Below are 18,616 nucleotides of genomic sequence, written 5' to 3' on the forward strand. Positions count from 1 at the left end.
AAGATTGGTTTTTTGCTAAAAGGTTTGGAACAAGCACTGGCTAGCTTTTTGAGGGGAGCAGCGAGGTTATGTTTATTGCATCACAAAAGAGAGAGAGGAGAGAGAGAGAAGAAGAAGGAGGAGAAGAAAAAAAGAGAGAAGAGAAAGAGAAAGAAAGGTTGAATGGATAGTGTAGGATTGGGATGGACAGTCACCGCAGAGCATAGCGAGAGACAGATGCCTCGGACGCACACTTTTGGAAAAAAATATTAGTTTGGCGCGTCCATTAATTAATTTTATCCCGATCACTCACCGCACACGGAATCAGATTAAACTCTTCGGGAAATACCACGTGGGGGCTACACAGAAATGATACGATGGTGGTCCGATATCACCCAAAGCCGTGACGTGATCGTAGAGTAGATCGTACACAGATATATAAGATGTAAAACCTAAAAAGTTGGCAACGCATCTCACACCTTCAACCACACAAACCAAATACACAACGAAGATGACGGCTGATCCTGTACCTGCTACTCAAGCGAACGGCTCTCAAGTAGAGCATGCTATCGACTGCCAGTCTCTCACCTACTCCTGGGTGGTGGGAACGGACCCTGTGCTGATCGACGTCGATTTACAACTCGTCAAAGGCGATCGATGTCTTTTGCTAGGAGCCAACGGGGGTGAGTGATGAGAGCTATCCTATTGAGCCGCAGAGGCTGATTCTATGTGATCACCTTATATAGCGGGAAAATCGACCCTGCTCAGAATCCTGGCAGGAAAGAAGTTGACCCAAACTCGATGCTGTAAGATCCTCGGTCAAGATGTGTTCATGAAGCCTCCAGGTGTGAGTTTTCGACTGGCCTTTGAGCGCCTTTCTAATCTAATATGCTCCTATAATCGTAGGGCGTTGTCTACCTCGGTACTGAATGGTCTACGAACCCTGTCGTCCGATCCGATATCGTTGTATCGCATTTCCTTGACTCGGTTGGAGGTTACAGACACAAAGAGAGGAGAGATAGGTTGTTGCAAATCCTTGATGTGGACTTGGATTGGTGAGCATTCCCTTCTAGCCTTTCTATTTACCAAGTACTGACCGACTACTGTAATAGGCGCATGCATCAGGTAGATTCCGCTTTTTCTAACCTCGCTTTTGGAGACTCCAGCTGACGATTCTTTAGATCTCGGACGGAGAACGACGACGTGTGCAATTGTGTATGGGTCTGATGGGAGATTGGGATGTGCTTCTCCTCGACGAGGTGGGTCAGGTTCCCGGTCAGTAGTTGTCTCAAGAAGGCTGCTGACTGGGCTGAGTAGGTTACCGTCGACCTTGACGTTCTCGTGCGAGCAGACTTGATCGAGTTCCTCGTCTCCGAGTCGGAAACCCGAGGCGCCACTATCGTCTGTGAGTGTGACAAGTCGCCATTCAGCGAAGGCCTCTAGTTATCACTTTCAACAAAGCTAATCATGGCGTGGCAGACGCAACACACATCTTTGACGGATTGAAGAACTTCCCCACCAAGATCTGTCACATGCAAGTCGGTTCCACACCTCGAGGTATGGTCCCCTGGCCCCCTGCCGACGTCCCCTCGGACAAACTTGATCTCTTCACACTTGCTTTGGGCTGGTTGAGAGAGGACAAGGTGTTGAGAAAGGACAAGGAGGAGAGCAAAGGTAGAATCAGGGGACCCAAGACTGATGTGAGTTGTGTCGTTTCTGACAGTCAAGGTTGGACGTCGTGCTGATGTGTTTTGTTTTAGACAAAGGACCGAGTCACCTTCTACCAAAAGTATGATTACGCGCATTAGGATGTCACCCAAACCCACATTGTATATTCAACATTACACAGAGAAAGCATAGATGTAGAGTAGAAGGATACAAGTATACAGTTAAAATAGCATGGATCGGAACATTGTCTGTTTGTATGCATTCAACATTGCACGTTGGCGCGTTCCCGGATCGGGTTGGCAGAGCAAGACCCGTGATATTGTGCAGGTTGACTGTTGATCACTTGCAAGTGCAATCAATGGCATTCTAATAGCCCCTGATGTCGCCAATAAGGTAAACAACACATGAATACGATAGTATTATGAGCTACAATAGTGACATTGGGTGTTAAGCCAGATATACAACTTCTAGTTCTCAACCTCATTCAACTCGTGTGCTCGCTTCACAACGTCGTTCTACACATACAATCAGCACGATGCCTCATCTTCAAAAACAGACAAATGGAGGACGAGAAAGGGTCTGGGAGGAGAGAGATGACTTACCCCACTACGAGTGATAACGACGGCTGGATCATCCTCCGTCCCATTCTTTGAGATCGTGTTCCCCTTCTTGGAAGTGACTTCGGCTTTCCCTTCAACGATATCTGCGACTTTACCAGCTACGAAGGGGAGAGAGGGTAGGTAAGCGATAGGGTCGTGTTTCGAATTGTTCTGAACTTTGGGTAAACATGTGCAAGTTGAGGCAGGAAAGGGGGAGATTGGATCTGCTTCTCACCAGATAAGTGGTGTGGGAACTTGTACGTACAGGGTTTGCCAGATCCCCAGTTCCATGATACTTCATCACCTTTCTTCAATTCTTCAGACATCTTGTTTGTTTGCGTATATGTAATGTAAGTTGAGGTAATCGACTTTCAAGAAATGGTTTGTTCAGTGCACTTTGGTTCATGAACAATAACTAATGCGGGTTATATACGTACCATTTGAGAACGATGATGTCAATTCCAGTAACGGCAACGAAAACATTACGATCGAAAGATCGACGGAGCATGTAACCGACATCGGGAAAAAGAAAAACAACACCGGAACCGGGAACATTACGAGTTGATCCCCCCCTCTCGCTTACTGCTCGTGCCTGAGATGAGACGAGATGATTTCCACGGACAGCAATCTAACAGAGCAGAAAGCTGTCATCTTGATCAGAATCGCCATGGACAGGTGAACAGCTGTATGTCCAACACATTAAAACGATGCATGATACCGACAATATAAAAGTTGAGCAATCCCTCGAGCCAAAATATGATGTGTCCTGTTCTCGTTTCACATGCAGTCCTCGCTCACGCAGATCCTGCCACTGCAGCAAGTACCGGTGCGCCTGCTCCATTCACCTTGCTCTCTCCTGCCGCTCCTTGCACTCCTGAGCTCACTACTTCCACCTCCCTCTCCCTATCTCCGTTCACCTTGTCCCCGTCACCATCCCCATTCACTTTTGACCCCGCACCCGATCCTGCTGTGCCCGTCGCACTCAACGGACTATGAGGTACGCTCCCTCCCGCTCCATGTCCATGTCCATGCGAAACACGTCCGCTCGCACCTCGTTTTTTGTCTTTGAATATATCTTTCAACACCTCTCTTACGTCAGGTTGTGGTTTTCTCCCTGCTCCTATACCAGTCAGTGATGATGATCCGTTTGTCGATATCAACGATGAACCTCCTGCTCCTGCTCCAGCACCGGCGCCAACTGCCGCTCCGCCTCGTGAGATGGCAGAAAGATGATCATCTGCTATGGTGGAGATGATGGATGGTGCAGCCGATGTTGTGATAGTATCTCGACGTCCGCCTGCGAATACAAGCGAGTGTTGAAGATCAGTACCATCATACGATCCCGATGCACGGGACACTCACCTATCGCCTCTCTCAGATCGCCCACGTCGATGCTCCTCGATACCGGTCTAGCTCCGCCGTTCCCATTGAAGCTTTGGTAACTACCGTTGTTCAGGCTCATAAGAACATGGGCAACATCGTAATGCGGGTCATCGGCCGGTACGATGTTCGCGGAAGAGAACCTCTCGACGGCTGCACCAAACTAATGTTAGAACCAGGATGCGATGAGTACAGACGTCACTCACAATCCTTGATTGCACTTTCGACGGTCCATCTACTACCAAACTTCCGTTTCAAAGCTTTCTCATCACCCTTCGTCACACCTTGCACGACCTTTGCGCCTGTCAAAGACGACAAAATCACCTCGGAATCAAGTAATGGTTTCGTCGCCGAGCTGGATTCGCCTTCCATAGTGTGTTGGACGAACGACATGGCAGGTTCGGGCATCGGTAAGATCGTGTTTTGAGAGTATGAGGGCAAAGGCGGTATCAAGTATGGTTCAGGGAGTGAAGCGAGACCCTAGCACAGTGTCACCGAGTCAGCATCCGGACCCATCCGGGACATACATGGCCCAGCCGCACCACTCCTTATCTGGCCTAACACCGCCAACTCACCTTCTCAGCCAACGCTTCGATCTCCTCCAAACCCCATCTCTCTCCGATTCTCCTCCAGATAATCCCCAACATCTCCCTGATCGCTCTCTTCCTCTCCAAGACCCAAGCACCAGCCCTTCCATCGCCCGGTCTTCTCACCAACTCGTTACCTGCATCCTTATCCAAAGCAAGCAACATCGGTGCACCCGTCAACAACGCTGGAATCGGCACGATCGAATGTATCTCGTCTAGTATTCTCAAAGCAGCTGAAAAGTCTAAGGGGGTAGCTACGTTGTCAAACGAATTGAGATGGACGTATGATTGATATCGATTCAAAGGGAGAGAAGGTCTTCGTGATGTCCGAACAGCTCTTTTGTGAGGTGGAGTCGATGTCCCGCCGTTACCGCTACTTCCGTTTGGTGGTGTGGATGTCGGACTCGGTTCGGTGATGTTGAATGAAACGCCCTTTTCCTTGTCACTCCTTGTGGGTGTTCCGCGCGAATCGGTCCCGTCATGAGAAGGCTCCACCTTGTTCGTTTCCGTTGTCGAGTTGTCATTGAAAGCAGCATGGTGAACTTCCGGCGACGCTCGAGATGATGGACCGCCAGTCTGTGTGTTGTTATCCACTCCAACACCGAGACAAGACGACATGACGAGAGTGTAGATCGCCGCATTGAGCGCATTGCAGAATCTATAGATGGTAAAGTCTCCACCGGCGGATTTCGATCCCGATTGAGATTGTTTACTTGGCGATGCACCTCTAGGCATCTCCGTTTCTAGGTAGAGTATCAAAGCTCGCGCATAGGTTGATCGGACAGCGTAGTCCGCTTCGCAGAGGAGTGGGAGGGTTTCTTGCCATACTTCAGGCGCGATAGGGTTTCGTCTGCTTGATCGATGTCGATGAAGTTGTTGCTCGTGCGGTGTGTCGGGTGATATGGGTCCGGTAGCGGGTGCTTTGCCTTTGTCGGCGTGTATTTGGGTATTGTTATCATTGGTGACCTTGGAGGAGATTCGCGACAAGGAGTTGTTGTTGATCTTCGTTTCCGCCTCCTCATCCGCTGCGTCGGCGACGACCATGACTCCTGTGATACAGTGTATCAAGACTCTAATGATTTCCGGTCTCGCTTTGTCGGCTGTCGGGAGTTCAGCGATACGGACGGCCAATTCCTCGACAATATCGTTGATTTGATCCGCATAGTATATGTGCGTGCCGAGACTGCTTACACATTGCACAAGAGGCGGCAGGAGAGCGTCTCGCGGATCAAAGTGGATCCGACGGACGATGAGCGAGACAAGGTTTTGTAATAGATCCGAGACACCAAGACCGACAAGGGAGGTCGTCGAGTTGAGGATGGTGGTGATCATCGCCAAGACAGAAGTATGTTTCGGTGTCGGTGCTTCATCTTTGAGATCGACCAGAACTTCTACGAGACGAGTGGGTACCACGAATCGATATTGCAAGGTGATCCAAGCTGTTAATCTCTCCGAGATCCAACAACATCGTTCGACATCTTGCCAAGAGCCTTGTTTATCGAGGAAAACACCGACTCGATCGATGATGTGCGATGCTTGGGTGACTTGACATTGACCCACGAGGAGATGCAATGATCTCAGTGAGGCGGACAAGACGTCCGAGGAGGAAGGTCCCTTTTCTCCTGGAACATGGGCGTGTAAGGATGGAGCTCGTCGATCGTTGATAGGTCTTCTTGCCGAGAATTCTGTGAAGAATGGCGAAGGTGAAGCATCCATCTCAATCTTTGCCGTCTCCAACTTCAAGTGATCCATCGTTCCCTCAAAAACGTTTTGCATCAGAGGTGGAAGGATAAATCCGACCTGTTTTGGGAATTCTCTCGTCGAGGTGTACAGAGCGTCCGAGGTGACTGCGCCATGTAAAGCAGCCAGTGCGATTAATCTCGTTCGATTCTGCTCTTCCATGTCCGTCTTCTCCTGCGGGTCGACATGAGTCGCCATCTTTCCGAATTTCGAGAGAATGTCGAGATACGTTCTAGTAAGAGGGTCGTCGACACCGATCGCCGAACCGTCCGTATATGTCGTGAACGATATGAAAGCAGCAGCAGCTCTTCCGATGACTTCCAAATCCAATCCACCTCTCTGATAGACTCTCACATCCAAACTCCTGTCAATCACTCTCAAGGCCCATCTTCCAAATAATCCTATATCCCGCTTACATTCCGTCAATAACGCTCTCAATATCGCCAAGGAGATCAACAAGCTAGCTCGGTATTTCGGATATCCAGCGGTAGATCGTTGTGTTTCCTTGATCACTCGTTTGTCGAGCTCTTCACCGATCTTGGCAAGTTTGGACGGTTTGTTGGTAGCGAAATAGGTGAGTTTGGAGAGGTCTTGAGATAAAGGTCGATATTCAGGTCCAGAGGTGAGAAGCGCTTTGGAAGGTGGGTAACAGGCGTTAAGGTGGGCCACCTCTGGCTGGAGGTTATTGCATGGGAAGCAGCCCATGCCGAAGGTATGTAGGAGGCTGGTACAGCCAAGTGATCTGGTAAGCTGTGAAGAAGCGATACAATATGGTCCAAGCGGTCAAAAGAAATGAAGGTGATTTAGAGGAGGCTTGGCAAGTTGGGAAGACGCAAGATGTAACAGGGGGTGAGAGATGAGCGAGGTCGTCCAGGGATGGGGACGCAGCTGCTCGTGTGTACCAGCTTTTACGTCTGTTCTTCTGGATGGGAGATGAAAGGAAATGGTGGTTGAGTCAGATGTAAATGTCAGTCTGAGACCAATGATTTGTTTTCGGGCTCGGGGTCATGTTGCTGTTGCAAGTTAACCACTTTCAGGGTCTCGCACGCGGTGATGGATTCTTGCAGCATCATACAACATCCATGAATACTGCAACATGTCGATGAAAAGCATATTCTAGCATGACGGGCAGCCTCGATTGCTCGCTCGGAAAAGGCTATTGTGAGTGCGAACTAGTTTATGGATGGATGCTTCGGTTGTCATTGGATCGATGTCATCGGAAAAAGTATATATAAAAGGGGGGGAGGCCTGGTCCGGATATAAAACACAACGTTTCTCTCGCTCCCTACACACAGCGATGACTGACACACAAGCACACATGCTAAGACTGACTCCGCTTACTGCTGCTTGCACTCGGGGTTGGCGGCGGCAGCATCAGCTTGGGCCTCGTCAGCATCCTAATTACTAGTCGGCATCACGTCAGTTCCGTTTCCTTTTTTTAAGAGCACAAAAAGTCAGACCACTACCCACCTCATCATCCTCATCATCGTCGTAGTCCTCATCCTCGAAATCCTCCTCGTCCTCCTCCTCAAAGTCGTCCTCGTATCTCAAAGCCTTGCCGGTGAAGTAGTCAACAGCTCGGGGGATGATCTTCTCCTTGAAGTCCTCTCCGATCTGGTAGTCGGTCTCGAGTCGAGCATCGAGCTCCTCCAACTCGTCCTCGTCGACATCGGAAGCCTCAAGGCTCTCGGGTGTGGGCGGTTGAGGGGGCTTGAAGAAGTTGAAGAAGGAGTCGGTGGGGACGACCTTTCGGATGACCCGTGTTCGGCCAGTAGCTAGGGAGACGACGGGTCAGCGGTGGCACGACACGTAATGATAGCCAGACTCACTCTTGTTCCTCTGCTTCTTGATCTCGACCTTCTTGGTCAAGTCCTTCTCCTCCTTCCACTTGATCTCGTGACCGATGGCCTTGTCGTAGACGAAGTCACCACCGTAGCCGACTTGTTCCTGCGAACAGGGTCAGCGACGCTCATAGACGTAATACCCATTGATCAACTCACTTGGTAGAAATAAGTCTTGGTCAACTCGGTGTCCTCGAAGAAGTCGTTGGGGGCGAAAACGAAGTGGAGCTTGAAACCGGGCTGACCGTCTTCAAGGTATGAGAGCTTGATGTCGGTGAGGAGCTTGAGAGCCTATAGTGATGCATGGTATCAGCACAAACCCTTCGGAAAGCCAAAGACAGGTGTGATCACTCACCTCCTCATCTCGGTCAGTGATGGTCTCGGAGATAGGAACGTGGTTCTTCAAGGCGGTCAACCAGAACTCAGGGATACCCTTGATGTCACCAGCCTCCTTGTCATCGATCTCCTCAACCTTGGCACCTTCCTCCTCCTCATCGTCCTCGTCGTCAGAGTCAGAGGCCTTACCGGCCTCGATCTCGGTCTCGGTGGGCTCAGCTTGACCAGTGATGATAGCTTGTCGTCGCTCGTAGAGAGGTTGGAATTTGCTAAGGAACTGGGAGAAAGAAGACGTCTCGTGGTCAACAACTGCTCGACAACGTAGCCTAATACCAGGATGTCCTGACTCACCTTCTTCTCCAACTCGAGGATAGCCATCTGGAACTCGCTCTCAATCTTGGAGTGCTCAACTTGAACACCCTTAAGACCATCGATTCTTCGTCGGACAGGGACGGGGAGAGACTCGATGTAACCGGATGATCGACCAATGAGGTCCTCAAGTTTTGACTGAGCGAGAGCGAGGAGGGCGGGGTTCTGTGATGGGGAATAGATTGTGAGCATGTCTGATTATATATGGAGGTGGTGGGTCATGAGAGGAATGGACAGAGAAGTAGCGACTGCAGAAACAGATTGGTTGACGGGGATACAGGGAGAACATAGTCGATCCTAGTATGAGCGTGATGCCCTTGACTTGCTAATCACCACGAGTCGCCTGTTGTAGCTGATGCACAATTGTGCACAGAGCAGACAAGCCCTTCATGTGTCTACCCGAAATTTCCACGCACGTTCCCCATTGCTTCTGACCATACACACATTCCCAACCCAATGCAAATGAGAGCCAAACTCACCTTTGCCAACAAACTGGCGGGGTTCATACCACCGACATCCTCATCATCACCCTCACTCTCCTCACCCTCTGCGAGAGTCTCGACGGTGGGTTGACCGAGGTTGGCAGGTCTGTTGGTGAGCACACCAGTGTCGAGAGGTGTGTTTTGAGGAGTGGGGGCGACGTCGAGAGAAGGTTCTGTTCGACCTTGGATGTTTTGAGATTGTGACATTGTGTGCGAGTGTATGTCTAAGGAGGTGATTAGGTGAGAGAAGTGAGATATAGGAGAAAAAAAAAGGATGAAAGAAGTCACTGATGGTGGTGGCGATAGTAGGTGGTCAGTCTCTGTGTGTCTGTCTCTGTCTCTACCTGGTGACTGCTTTGCACAGTGCACTGTACGCTACGCGCGACAAAGGGCACTCGCAAATCCTCTCTCTCACCGTAATCGCGTCAACTCACCACCAAGTATATAACACGCTAAAACGCCGAGTGTGGCAAAATCACACAGTGGAGGTAGTCCGCTTGGATTTCAATGCATTCCATGCAGCTTTACTGAATCGTTATCTAACTGTGTACCCGTGCAGCCTCACCATGCTTGGATAACATGGCCTTCGTTTGATAGACCATACTCAAGATGTCAGAAGACCCGACGGACATATTCGATACTTCCCTCTCTACGCTCTTCTCCATACCGCCCATAGCTTTCGACGTATCCTCCTCTTCCTCTCCATACTACACATACACCCCACCTCCATCCTCCGACCTTTCCAAACCAATCGAACTTCGTCTTCCATCTCCACCATCCAATCTCTTCACTACTCTACAAGCGAATCACGTATGGCTATCCTCGATCTACCTTGCAGATCTGCTCGCAACCCAAGTGATCGATGTTAGTCAAACACGAGTAGCAGAACTGGGTGCAGGGGCAGGATTACCTGGTATAGTCGCGCTTGTCTGCGGGAAAGCCGAGAGTGTGATCAGTTCAGACTGGGGAGTAGCGGAAGTGATTGATGTGATTTCGGATAATTTCGACAGAGCCGTCAAAAGTTCCGACGAGGTAGAAGGAGAGAAATGGAAAGTAATAGGTCATGAATGGGGTACCGATCCCTCCTCACTTCTCTCTGCACTGCCACGAACCGGGAAAGATAGCGAACGATTCGATATCCTCCTCCTGGCCGATGTCCTGTGGGCGACCGCCTCCCATCCGGCTTTGATTGAATCGATAGGGAACTTGCTCAAACCGGGAGGTGTGGCACATCTCACAGCGGGTTTACATACAGGCAGAGGACCGGTCAATCGTTTCCTCGAAGGAGTGAGAGATAAGAGTTGGAAGATCGTGGTGAAGGGCGAGGTGAGGTGGAAGAATGATGGTGGATGGGAGGAATATACAGAGGGTATGAAGAAGGATAGTGGAGAGGAGGAAAGAGGGGTAGTTGTGAGATTTGAGATCTGGGTGTGAACGAATGAATACACTTGTAAGTGAGCCTAAGTTGTACCGCACAAATACTCTCCCATGTCTTGTCAAGACTCTTCCCTTAATTCTAACGACTGAGACTGCCGAGCTGACCGAGAAACAAATAGCAGAATGACATTATGACGATATTCTATGCATGTTTCTACGATAATACATACTCTCAAGCCATCACAAAACTACCCATCCTAGCACCTTTCACCCTCTCACCACCTGCCAACGCAGACGGTCTTCGCTCTCCCACAGTCTCCGCTTCGCTCTCTCCTCCTTCACTCGTAGTCGTGGACGACCCACTACTCTTGCTCCTTGCGTAATATCGCTTATATCTCTCGCTGGCATTGCCTCCCGCACCTCCGAACTTTCGAGGTAGAGTGAGCGTGGATGTCGAATCGTCACTCTCCATTCTAGTCAATAAGACTGATCCAATCCCGTCGGTCGGTACGACTCCTATTGCGTCTTTGGTATTGGCGGTGGGGAAGGACAAGACTTGATGATCGAGATCATCCTTCTCCTCTATGACAATAGGGAAACCTCTTCCATTTTCAGTATTTGGACCTGTCGAAGCTTCTTCATCGAATATCGGCAGTTTCCCTCTCTTCATACTCAACCCCGAGACCACCCCTACAGTCCTTGTAAATCGATCTTCCATCCCACTTCCGTTCGGATTCGTCGAATTGGTCAACGATCCAGTGGTCGGTACTCTCGCTGCTGAGATTGCGGCATACAATGTCGAACGCAAATTACTTGCCCAGGTGGCTGATCGTTGTGGGAACGGGTCGTCGGAAGGCGAAGGAAGCGGTGAGGGGAATGATGGGGCAGGTCCTCCGACTGAAAGATGGTATGCTTTCGAATTGGGAGTAGGACATCGGGATTCCATCTCGTCAGGTCGGGGAGGGAGATTCCAGGGAAGAGGTAGACCGTTGCCTAGTGACGTGGGGGTTGGGTGAAGGGAGATCAGCTACAAGTTACTATGAAGTATGTGCAAATATACTCACCATCAACACCCAAGAATCTTGGAGACCCACCATCTAACCCGATATCTTTCAAGCCATCAACCCCACTAACGCCTCGGGTGAGAACACCACCACCTCGCTCGTGTTCAGGTTCATGTTCGTATTCGTGATCGTAGGAGTCAGACACAATCTCGTCCGGCAAACCATTCACCACTTGCAACTTCCCCGTCTCTCCAAACGAATGACCAGAAGCCATCGGCGCGATACCTCCTTGGGAGAACGAACGTGGAGCGGTCTCACCGAGATATGCTTGTGGTGGTGGTGAAGGGATTGTCGCAGTTCCAGAATGTAAGAATGGTGATTGACCATTTTTCGTCGTTGCAGCGGATGCGAAGTTGTTCGAACGGCTTTGTATTCCATTATGATCCGTATCGATCCCAAGGCCAAGTCCAAGACCGTGATTGTGAGAGTGAGAGTGAGAATGAGATGGTTGCATTGTCGTCGTCGTTGACGTTGTCCAATCGTCATAAGTCGGTCCAATCCCCATCCCCATGCCATTGGCTGCATGAGAAGAATAATCGTATCCCCCTCCTCCTCCTACACCTCCGGTGCCATAATCATATTTCTCATCCTGATAGAGATGATGATGATGATGTAAAGGACTTTCACCTAAACCCGCTACGAAATCGCTCAGACCATCATCGTCGTCGTCGTCATACCGACCTCTCCTTCTTCCGCCAAGACATACTGGAAGTCTGATCCTGCGGGAACGAAGGAGGTACCGAAACAGCGTGATTAGAGCGCCGAAGAGGACCAGGGAAAGTATGATGGCGAGGAATATCAGTGCTGCGGAAGGGGGGTGGTGTGTCCCGATGGCAGCGGCGCTCGTTGATGAAGGAGAGCCGGCGGGCAAGGTTGAGGTTGATGCTGGGGTGGAGGTGGTGGTCGTCGGTCCAAGGGGACGGGAGGTCGAGGTGATACTATTAGGAGCAGTGGTAGTGGCGATGTCGGTAGTGATGGGATTGGTAGGATTTAACGGTGATGCTGTAGAAGTTGGCATTGAACCAATATCGGATGTGCCACTTTCGCTTGAAGGAGACAGGGTGGAAGTGGCGGTAGGCTCAATACTGCTGGTCGCACTATCACTCCCGGCATTCGACGTTGCCACTGGTGCTGGTGTCGGAGTCGGAGTGACCATACTATCCGATGTGGCGGAAGACGTGGGGGTAGGTGATGACGGGACGACCTGTATAACACTCCCTTTCAATACCACCTGACCTCCATCGCCCACCTCCTCCTCTCCCTCCTCTGGCATAGTCTGCACCTGATTCTGACCAGCTGCACTGGCAGGGACAGGAGCAGGAGCAACCATCACAGCTTGACCTTGATCACCAATCATCAAAGGACCATTTAGAGGTTGAGGTGCCTCGGATTCAGTTTGGAACGTCGTGGCGAAATCGACGTATGATTGAGGAGGGTTCATGACGATTCGTTTTCTTAACGTGATTTGGGGATTGAGGATGGTACCCATCTTGAGATTGGGATCGGGACCCGCCCTCTCTTCATCATTGAGATTGGGAGTCATTGCTATGATGCCGGGGTTGGTGTGGTTGTCCTTGGGAGCGTGTGGTTGAGGAAAAGTTGGATGACGAGATATCGATGGAGGTGTTATCATGTGTGGCTTCCTCGTTATCGGAGGTCAGTATTATTGAGGTCTTGTCTACGCACCAGGCGTAGAGTGGGGGTTGTAAAGAGGCACGAGACGAGGATTCGCTCGTGACTTAACAAGGACTGCGCTCGCTCCCGGCGATATCGAATCGTAAAAAGCCGTTCACAGAAGGGTCAAGAAAGGAAGGAACGAATGAACGACGAGATGAGCCGACCAGCGGTTTTGATTGACAAAAAGGTGAGTTGCTATGCTACAGAACGAGATTAAACCAAACAGCATGTACAGTACTCGAAGGAAAAGAAGAAGAAGTTGGGGATCGTTGCTCATGCGATAGAGAGGTGTCATACAGTACACAAGTGTCAACAGAATTGGAGCAACTAGTCGAAGTTGATAATTGCGTCAGATGTGGTGTGAATCTCGCTGAGACTTCCTTGCCACTTCCCCTCCATGGTGCTCGGTACGATACCCTACCCCTGGGACGAACGGCATAACATGAAGGATGAATATCAGTGCACCACACTCCACCTACCGCGGTGTGATAGCATACACCGCAGAGAGGAGAACTGGGCAGAAACACAATCCATCGCCCCGAAAGATAAGACAAGCGATTCATACCGCTGTTTCCTACAGCAGTCTGAGACATCGATCACTTCGCCATGACGCATTGCAGGGACCAATGCCTCGCCTCCATATAACCACTGGTCACGAATCATGAAGATATGTTATCAGAGACTCAATCCTATATGCATGGTAATCTACCCCAAAGAGGAAGATCCTATATATGTATGCGTACATGTAATGTACATATCCTTTCGTGTGCGTCACCTCTCCATACAGTACATTCCCCTGATGATGCACACCGTACACAATGTACCTTTTGTCACAGTCGATTCGTATCGAGCTTTTGCATCAACGATCCGCCCAGTATCCCAAGAATTTTCACCGCCACTCGAACCTCTCGTCCCGCTATATGATGGCCATATCTCTCAAGGCGTTTTTCAAGATTGTGTCCTAGAACAACATTCCACAAGATCAGTTCCCCTTATCCTACGTTGCGCCGAACAAAGGTCTAGCCCGACCCACCTGACAAGCTGTCATGACCACTTTGACATTCTGCACATCCACCGCAGTCGTCACATGACAATAGATCTCCTTGCTCGGTGATCTGTTCAGTGACCTGAACTTGAAACGGAAAAACCTGAACAGCAAAGGCAAGCAAGCTTGATCAGGAACGTTCAAATGGTCATGTACTGCGAATTTGAGACTCACTCGACCGCGTCGTTGAAAGAGCCAGGTTTGCCTAAATCACGACACAATATCAACCTCAGGCTTGGATAGGTAAAGGCCAGGCCGAAACGGACTCACCCTCGAAATCGGGGAAATGCTTTCGGATCTGTTGATTCGGTTGTTTGATCTGCAATCACAATATCGATCAGTCGATTGAGCATGCGAGAGTCAGAAATAGCTACATACCTTTTCCATCAAAAGATCGGCCTTGTTCAAGAACAGAATGATCGACGTTTTGGTGAACCCTAAAAAACAGAAGTGAGCAGCTGCGCAAGTGATGAAAACAACGTCTTAACCCACATTGAGAGTTACAGATCGAGTCGAAGAGTAAGAGCGCCTCTTGCATACCATTTGATTCTGCGACAGGGCTGTCAGCTTATTCAAACACATTACACACGTAGACGCTGAACTCTCACCTCGGTCTTCTATCAGACAAGAGTTGTAATCTGAAAGTGCGACAAGGAAGAGGATAGCAGTGACGTTTTCTGTGTAGGGAGATCTATATCAGCTGTGGGCCAAACCACGATACGAATGCGAAACTCACCGAAGCATGAAGCCCATTTCCGTCGTTCAGACCTGCATACCACGCCGAGTATCAGCAGAGTTCTGGCGCAGCCAAATACAGTGCCGTCTCCCAGAGATGTAAGCGAATCAGACCCACCGTTGTCCTCCAACGTCAAATAGACGGAATACCACATCATTCAAAGGGAATCGAGTTTCTGATATACCTGAAAGTCCAATCGATATTAGCATTGTGCCTTCGGCGCCAAAATATGTTCCGTTGCAGCCAAGGACAAGATATCTCAAGCTCTTCGTACTCACCCGTCGTTTTACTTCTCACTCGTAAAATGTCATCCGAAGTAGGCACATAACCAGGGACGAACAACCTATCCAGATCCTTGAAGAAATACGGTATATTCTCCGCTAAAGCAAATTCGTTCCCCCTCTGATAACATTGTTGAACGTTCGGATCCGCCCATAGCGATTTGAGCGCTGGCAAGTATTTGGTAGGATAGGGTTCACCGGTGTTGATAGGTGGTTCGGCATCGATGAGTGCTACGTAACGTCGATTCTCAGAGAGAACGGCAAGTTCGAGTTCGTCCATTACGTCGATGATACTTCGCATTCCACCGACAATGTTGGAGAATGTGATTTTGCTAAAGACACAATGATCAGTCAAGATGTATTGAGCAGACTCGTAGGACCCAAACTCACCGGTAATCCTCAATCTCATCGGGTTGGAACGCCTTGTCATGTATCAACCTCATCTGCTTCAAGCTGCACATCGTGATCAACAACGTCAGCATTAGTTCTATATATCCCACCGGTTGTGGCTCGACTCACATGGTAGACTTCCCACTCGCTCCTGCACCCAATAACAACAGCTTGACTTCTTTTGCTAATCTCTTCTCATCCTGTTGGCGGTGCAACAAATCAGCACCGTCCATCATTACACAGGAATAGCGTAGAAGCCAACGTCACTGAACCGCTCACCTCTTTCAACGCTCGATCAATCTCCTTGCTCCGCATGTCTGCAGCCGGATCTTCTGATGGGGAAGACACACACGCACCCATGTTGATTGTTGCCTACTGGGATTCAGGTCCTCAGATGCTTTGTTGTATAATCGATGGTCCGCAGAATCCGGCAAACGGGTATACCAAGCTGGAATATCCTCTTTCCAAACTGTTATGATATGGAGGATGCAAGACGTTTACAACGTGAGAAGCGGGGACCTGGTGTTGTTTTGATCTGGCGGGCGGAGTCGGAAGCCTCGAGCGATTCCTCCTTCAGCAGAACGTTCCTTCTGATCTTCCTCAGTCCTATGTCTTTGTCCTTCCTCGAACGCTTCGTCGTGCCTTTCGTATGCACCGAGTTGTGCAGATACCCCAAGGCAAGCGTGTATTACAAGTGACCAAGCGGACGGAATAGAAGACAGGCAGCTCGTAAAAGGTCAAGGATAGATTTGGTGAGGCGCAATAGGTGGAAAGGAGGTAAGAGTTACTGATGGATGAACCCTGGTTCCATCCAACGTTTGGGTTTGATCAAGAAACTGGACCGGTCGTCAAGCCGTTCGTAAGATGAAGCCAAACAAGTGTGGTGCGTAGTATGTATGTTTTTAGTTAACAGGCAATGTGGTTGATGAAAATGATGAGATCAATTGGTTGATGGTCGTTGCCATGTATTCCGTCTTATGTTCGCTATCCTTTCTGTTGCTTTGCAGCCATTCGGGCAACACAAAGAGACAATAAGAGAAAGAAACAACAATAGGCGTATTAACCTCCGATCACCCATATGATCAGGCACAAACAGTCAAATTACCAAATGGGGTAAATCCGAGAGAACCTTTCCGGATTTCTAGGCATTGGTATATCAGCTACTGCTGATTTATATACAGTTTTCATTCTCCAAATACTGGACTCGCAAGGTGACAATAACGATGCATAACAAGGGATATGTCCAATCGTACAAGTGCGAGCTACGATATCTCCTCTTCTCGATCTGAGAACGGAACAGGGGTGAGAGAACCTTCAAAATCCAACCTCCTGACAGGATTCGGTGAATCCGGCGACATCGCTGGCCCGTCCATCTTGACTCGTTTACTGTTACTCTTTGACAACGACAGCGGGGTAAGCGGTATATCGGTCTTGCGCTTTCTCGGCGTTGTCGTTTTCCGCTTCTTGGTCGGCGTGACCGGATCTCCTTCTTCAGTCGCTGAACCTGAGCGATTCTTCTCCAGCGATTCAGGTGTGGGTGGGAAGATAGGCTCCTCGGTGACTTTCCTTTTCTTCGTCGGTGTTCGAGGAGTTCCCGAAACGCTCGTCGTCGTCGTCGTCGTGGAAGTAGTTGTTGTTTCATACTCGGAGTTCTCCAGATAATCCGAGATGAACAACTGAACATCTCCCTGAACCCAATAATCAAAGACACCTTCCCATTCACTCCCTTTGCTCGGCGCTTCGTCATTCACAAATACTGTCCTACACAGGATCTCGCCCTTACTCCTTCCCTTCCCCTTGACTTTTCTCGAACGTGCCGCCTTCGCCATCTCCTTGACGATCCTTTTCACACCTGGTATACTCAGACTCGTCCCCGCCACCAATAACATATCGACGCTTTTCAGATCCTTCTGGACTTGGGAACCAATCTGTTCGCCTTGAGGGTGTTCTTCGCCATATAGCACGACACTGGGCCGAAGATAACCAGTACGTCGAGTGCGTTCCGAAAGAGCGGAGCGAATGGTATGTGAAAGCTGGCAAGTTGGACAAGGGACTTGTGTCGGTGGAAGTGGGAGATGGTCGAGGAGCGGGGCAACTGTGGAACATAAAGGACAATGGAGGTCGGCCAGCAGACCGTGAAGAGGGATCACTCGGTATCCTTCGGGTGATATTGAAGTCAAAGTACTACCAAGGTCAGCTGACGAAGACGACGTTTGAATTTGAGTGACGTTGAAGACATCGCTGTTGGTGCCGCTTTTCTTTGGTGATCTGCTTGCACGCTTGATCAGAGGCGGTATCCCAATCGAAAGACCAGCTTTCTCTTCGAGATTATCGATGTTTTGCGTGTAACATCGAAGTAGTCGATCTTGGTCGTCCAGCGTTGACAGATAGCTATGGAAAGCTGTAGGTCTGGCGGAAAACGCAAGCGAAGCCAGCGATGTGATCAGAGCGTGATGTGAGGCAAGAAGCGTATGGTTCTGCGTTTACGCCGGGGTACTTAGCAGGAAGTTCGTATTTCGGTACCGGTACATGACTCACGCTTAGACATTTGACGTGAAAGAGGTCTTTCGTAGAGTATCCACTAGTCCTCTCTTTGCCCTTACCCTTGCCCGGGGAGCTATCATTGAACAATCCGCTGGCCGATCTGAAATCAGGTATATCCGCACTGGTTGATACGCCAGCTCCTGCACATGACAGATCATATAAATATAACATCAGTATTGATGTCCCCACTAGCGACTTGACAGAGTGAGAACATACCGGATACGGCTACTACTCTTTTCGCCGTCCGCAGAGAGGAGACGACACTTCGTAGGTCCTCGGCCGGGTCAGACGAAGTAGTTGCAAAGGTCGTTGAAGGACCTGCTTCGTTTGAACAAGAGATAGGAATACTGATTCGGATCGTCATCGTGCCTAGGTGTGATCAGACAAGGAAACAATATACAAGGCTGGTTGTCAAGACCCAAGACCAGCTTGGAGTAAGATCTTCTTGCTTGTGACGAAGAGAAGAAAGGATGTGTGGTGAACAACCGATATCAAGCTAACAAAACATGAACATTAGCTGC

General features: G+C 49.6%; 8 protein-coding genes across 8 annotated transcripts; 2 read left to right on the forward strand and 6 right to left on the reverse strand.

Annotated features, from left to right (window-relative positions):
* Positions 1–490: 490 nt before the first annotated feature.
* CI109_103413 (uncharacterized protein) lies at positions 491–1,787 on the forward strand (the record flags this gene model as incomplete). Its single annotated transcript, XM_032005640.1, has 8 exons — positions 491–662; positions 726–826; positions 886–1,034; positions 1,092–1,104; positions 1,161–1,238; positions 1,297–1,384; positions 1,459–1,679; positions 1,740–1,787. 8 exons carry the CDS (start codon positions 491–493, stop codon positions 1,785–1,787), a joined length of 870 nt encoding a protein of 289 aa, XP_031860129.1.
* A 327-nt stretch (positions 1,788–2,114) lies between these two features.
* Positions 2,115–2,572, reverse strand: CI109_103414 (uncharacterized protein; the record flags this gene model as incomplete). Its single annotated transcript, XM_032005641.1, has 3 exons — positions 2,115–2,162; positions 2,250–2,365; positions 2,512–2,572. 3 exons carry the CDS (start codon positions 2,570–2,572, stop codon positions 2,115–2,117), a joined length of 225 nt encoding a protein of 74 aa, XP_031860130.1.
* A 468-nt stretch (positions 2,573–3,040) lies between these two features.
* On the reverse strand, positions 3,041–6,658 carry CI109_103415 (uncharacterized protein; the record flags this gene model as incomplete). The annotated part of the gene is made up of 4 exons (XM_032005642.1): positions 3,041–3,543; positions 3,609–3,779; positions 3,833–4,106; positions 4,202–6,658. 4 exons carry the CDS (start codon positions 6,656–6,658, stop codon positions 3,041–3,043), a joined length of 3,405 nt encoding a protein of 1,134 aa, XP_031860131.1.
* A 632-nt stretch (positions 6,659–7,290) lies between these two features.
* Positions 7,291–9,188, reverse strand: CI109_103416 (uncharacterized protein; the record flags this gene model as incomplete). The annotated part of the gene is made up of 7 exons (XM_032005643.1): positions 7,291–7,350; positions 7,424–7,728; positions 7,783–7,900; positions 7,954–8,085; positions 8,150–8,407; positions 8,482–8,664; positions 8,979–9,188. 7 exons carry the CDS (start codon positions 9,186–9,188, stop codon positions 7,291–7,293), a joined length of 1,266 nt encoding a protein of 421 aa, XP_031860132.1.
* Positions 9,189–9,590: 402 nt separating this feature from the next.
* Positions 9,591–10,415, forward strand: CI109_103417 (uncharacterized protein; the record flags this gene model as incomplete). Its single annotated transcript, XM_032005644.1, has 1 exon — positions 9,591–10,415. One exon carries the CDS (start codon positions 9,591–9,593, stop codon positions 10,413–10,415), a length of 825 nt encoding a protein of 274 aa, XP_031860133.1.
* Positions 10,416–10,590: 175 nt separating this feature from the next.
* Positions 10,591–13,055, reverse strand: CI109_103418 (uncharacterized protein; the record flags this gene model as incomplete). Its single annotated transcript, XM_032005645.1, has 2 exons — positions 10,591–11,351; positions 11,423–13,055. The coding sequence occupies 2 exons, from the start codon at positions 13,053–13,055 to the stop codon at positions 10,591–10,593; spliced, it is 2,394 nt and encodes a 797-aa protein (XP_031860134.1).
* A 960-nt stretch (positions 13,056–14,015) lies between these two features.
* On the reverse strand, positions 14,016–15,911 carry CI109_103419 (uncharacterized protein; the record flags this gene model as incomplete). Its single annotated transcript, XM_032005646.1, has 13 exons — positions 14,016–14,060; positions 14,133–14,247; positions 14,319–14,349; positions 14,415–14,463; positions 14,523–14,581; positions 14,637–14,693; positions 14,753–14,821; positions 14,881–14,912; positions 14,998–15,064; positions 15,159–15,493; positions 15,552–15,614; positions 15,681–15,751; positions 15,831–15,911. The coding sequence occupies 13 exons, from the start codon at positions 15,909–15,911 to the stop codon at positions 14,016–14,018; spliced, it is 1,074 nt and encodes a 357-aa protein (XP_031860135.1).
* A 902-nt stretch (positions 15,912–16,813) lies between these two features.
* Positions 16,814–18,459, reverse strand: CI109_103420 (uncharacterized protein; the record flags this gene model as incomplete). Its single annotated transcript, XM_032005647.1, has 3 exons — positions 16,814–18,028; positions 18,090–18,235; positions 18,312–18,459. The coding sequence occupies 3 exons, from the start codon at positions 18,457–18,459 to the stop codon at positions 16,814–16,816; spliced, it is 1,509 nt and encodes a 502-aa protein (XP_031860136.1).
* Positions 18,460–18,616: the final 157 nt, after the last annotated feature.

This window comes from Kwoniella shandongensis, chromosome 6 (genome assembly GCF_008629635.2).
Source record: "Kwoniella shandongensis chromosome 6, complete sequence".
NCBI classification, from domain to species: domain Eukaryota; kingdom Fungi; phylum Basidiomycota; class Tremellomycetes; order Tremellales; family Cryptococcaceae; genus Kwoniella; species Kwoniella shandongensis.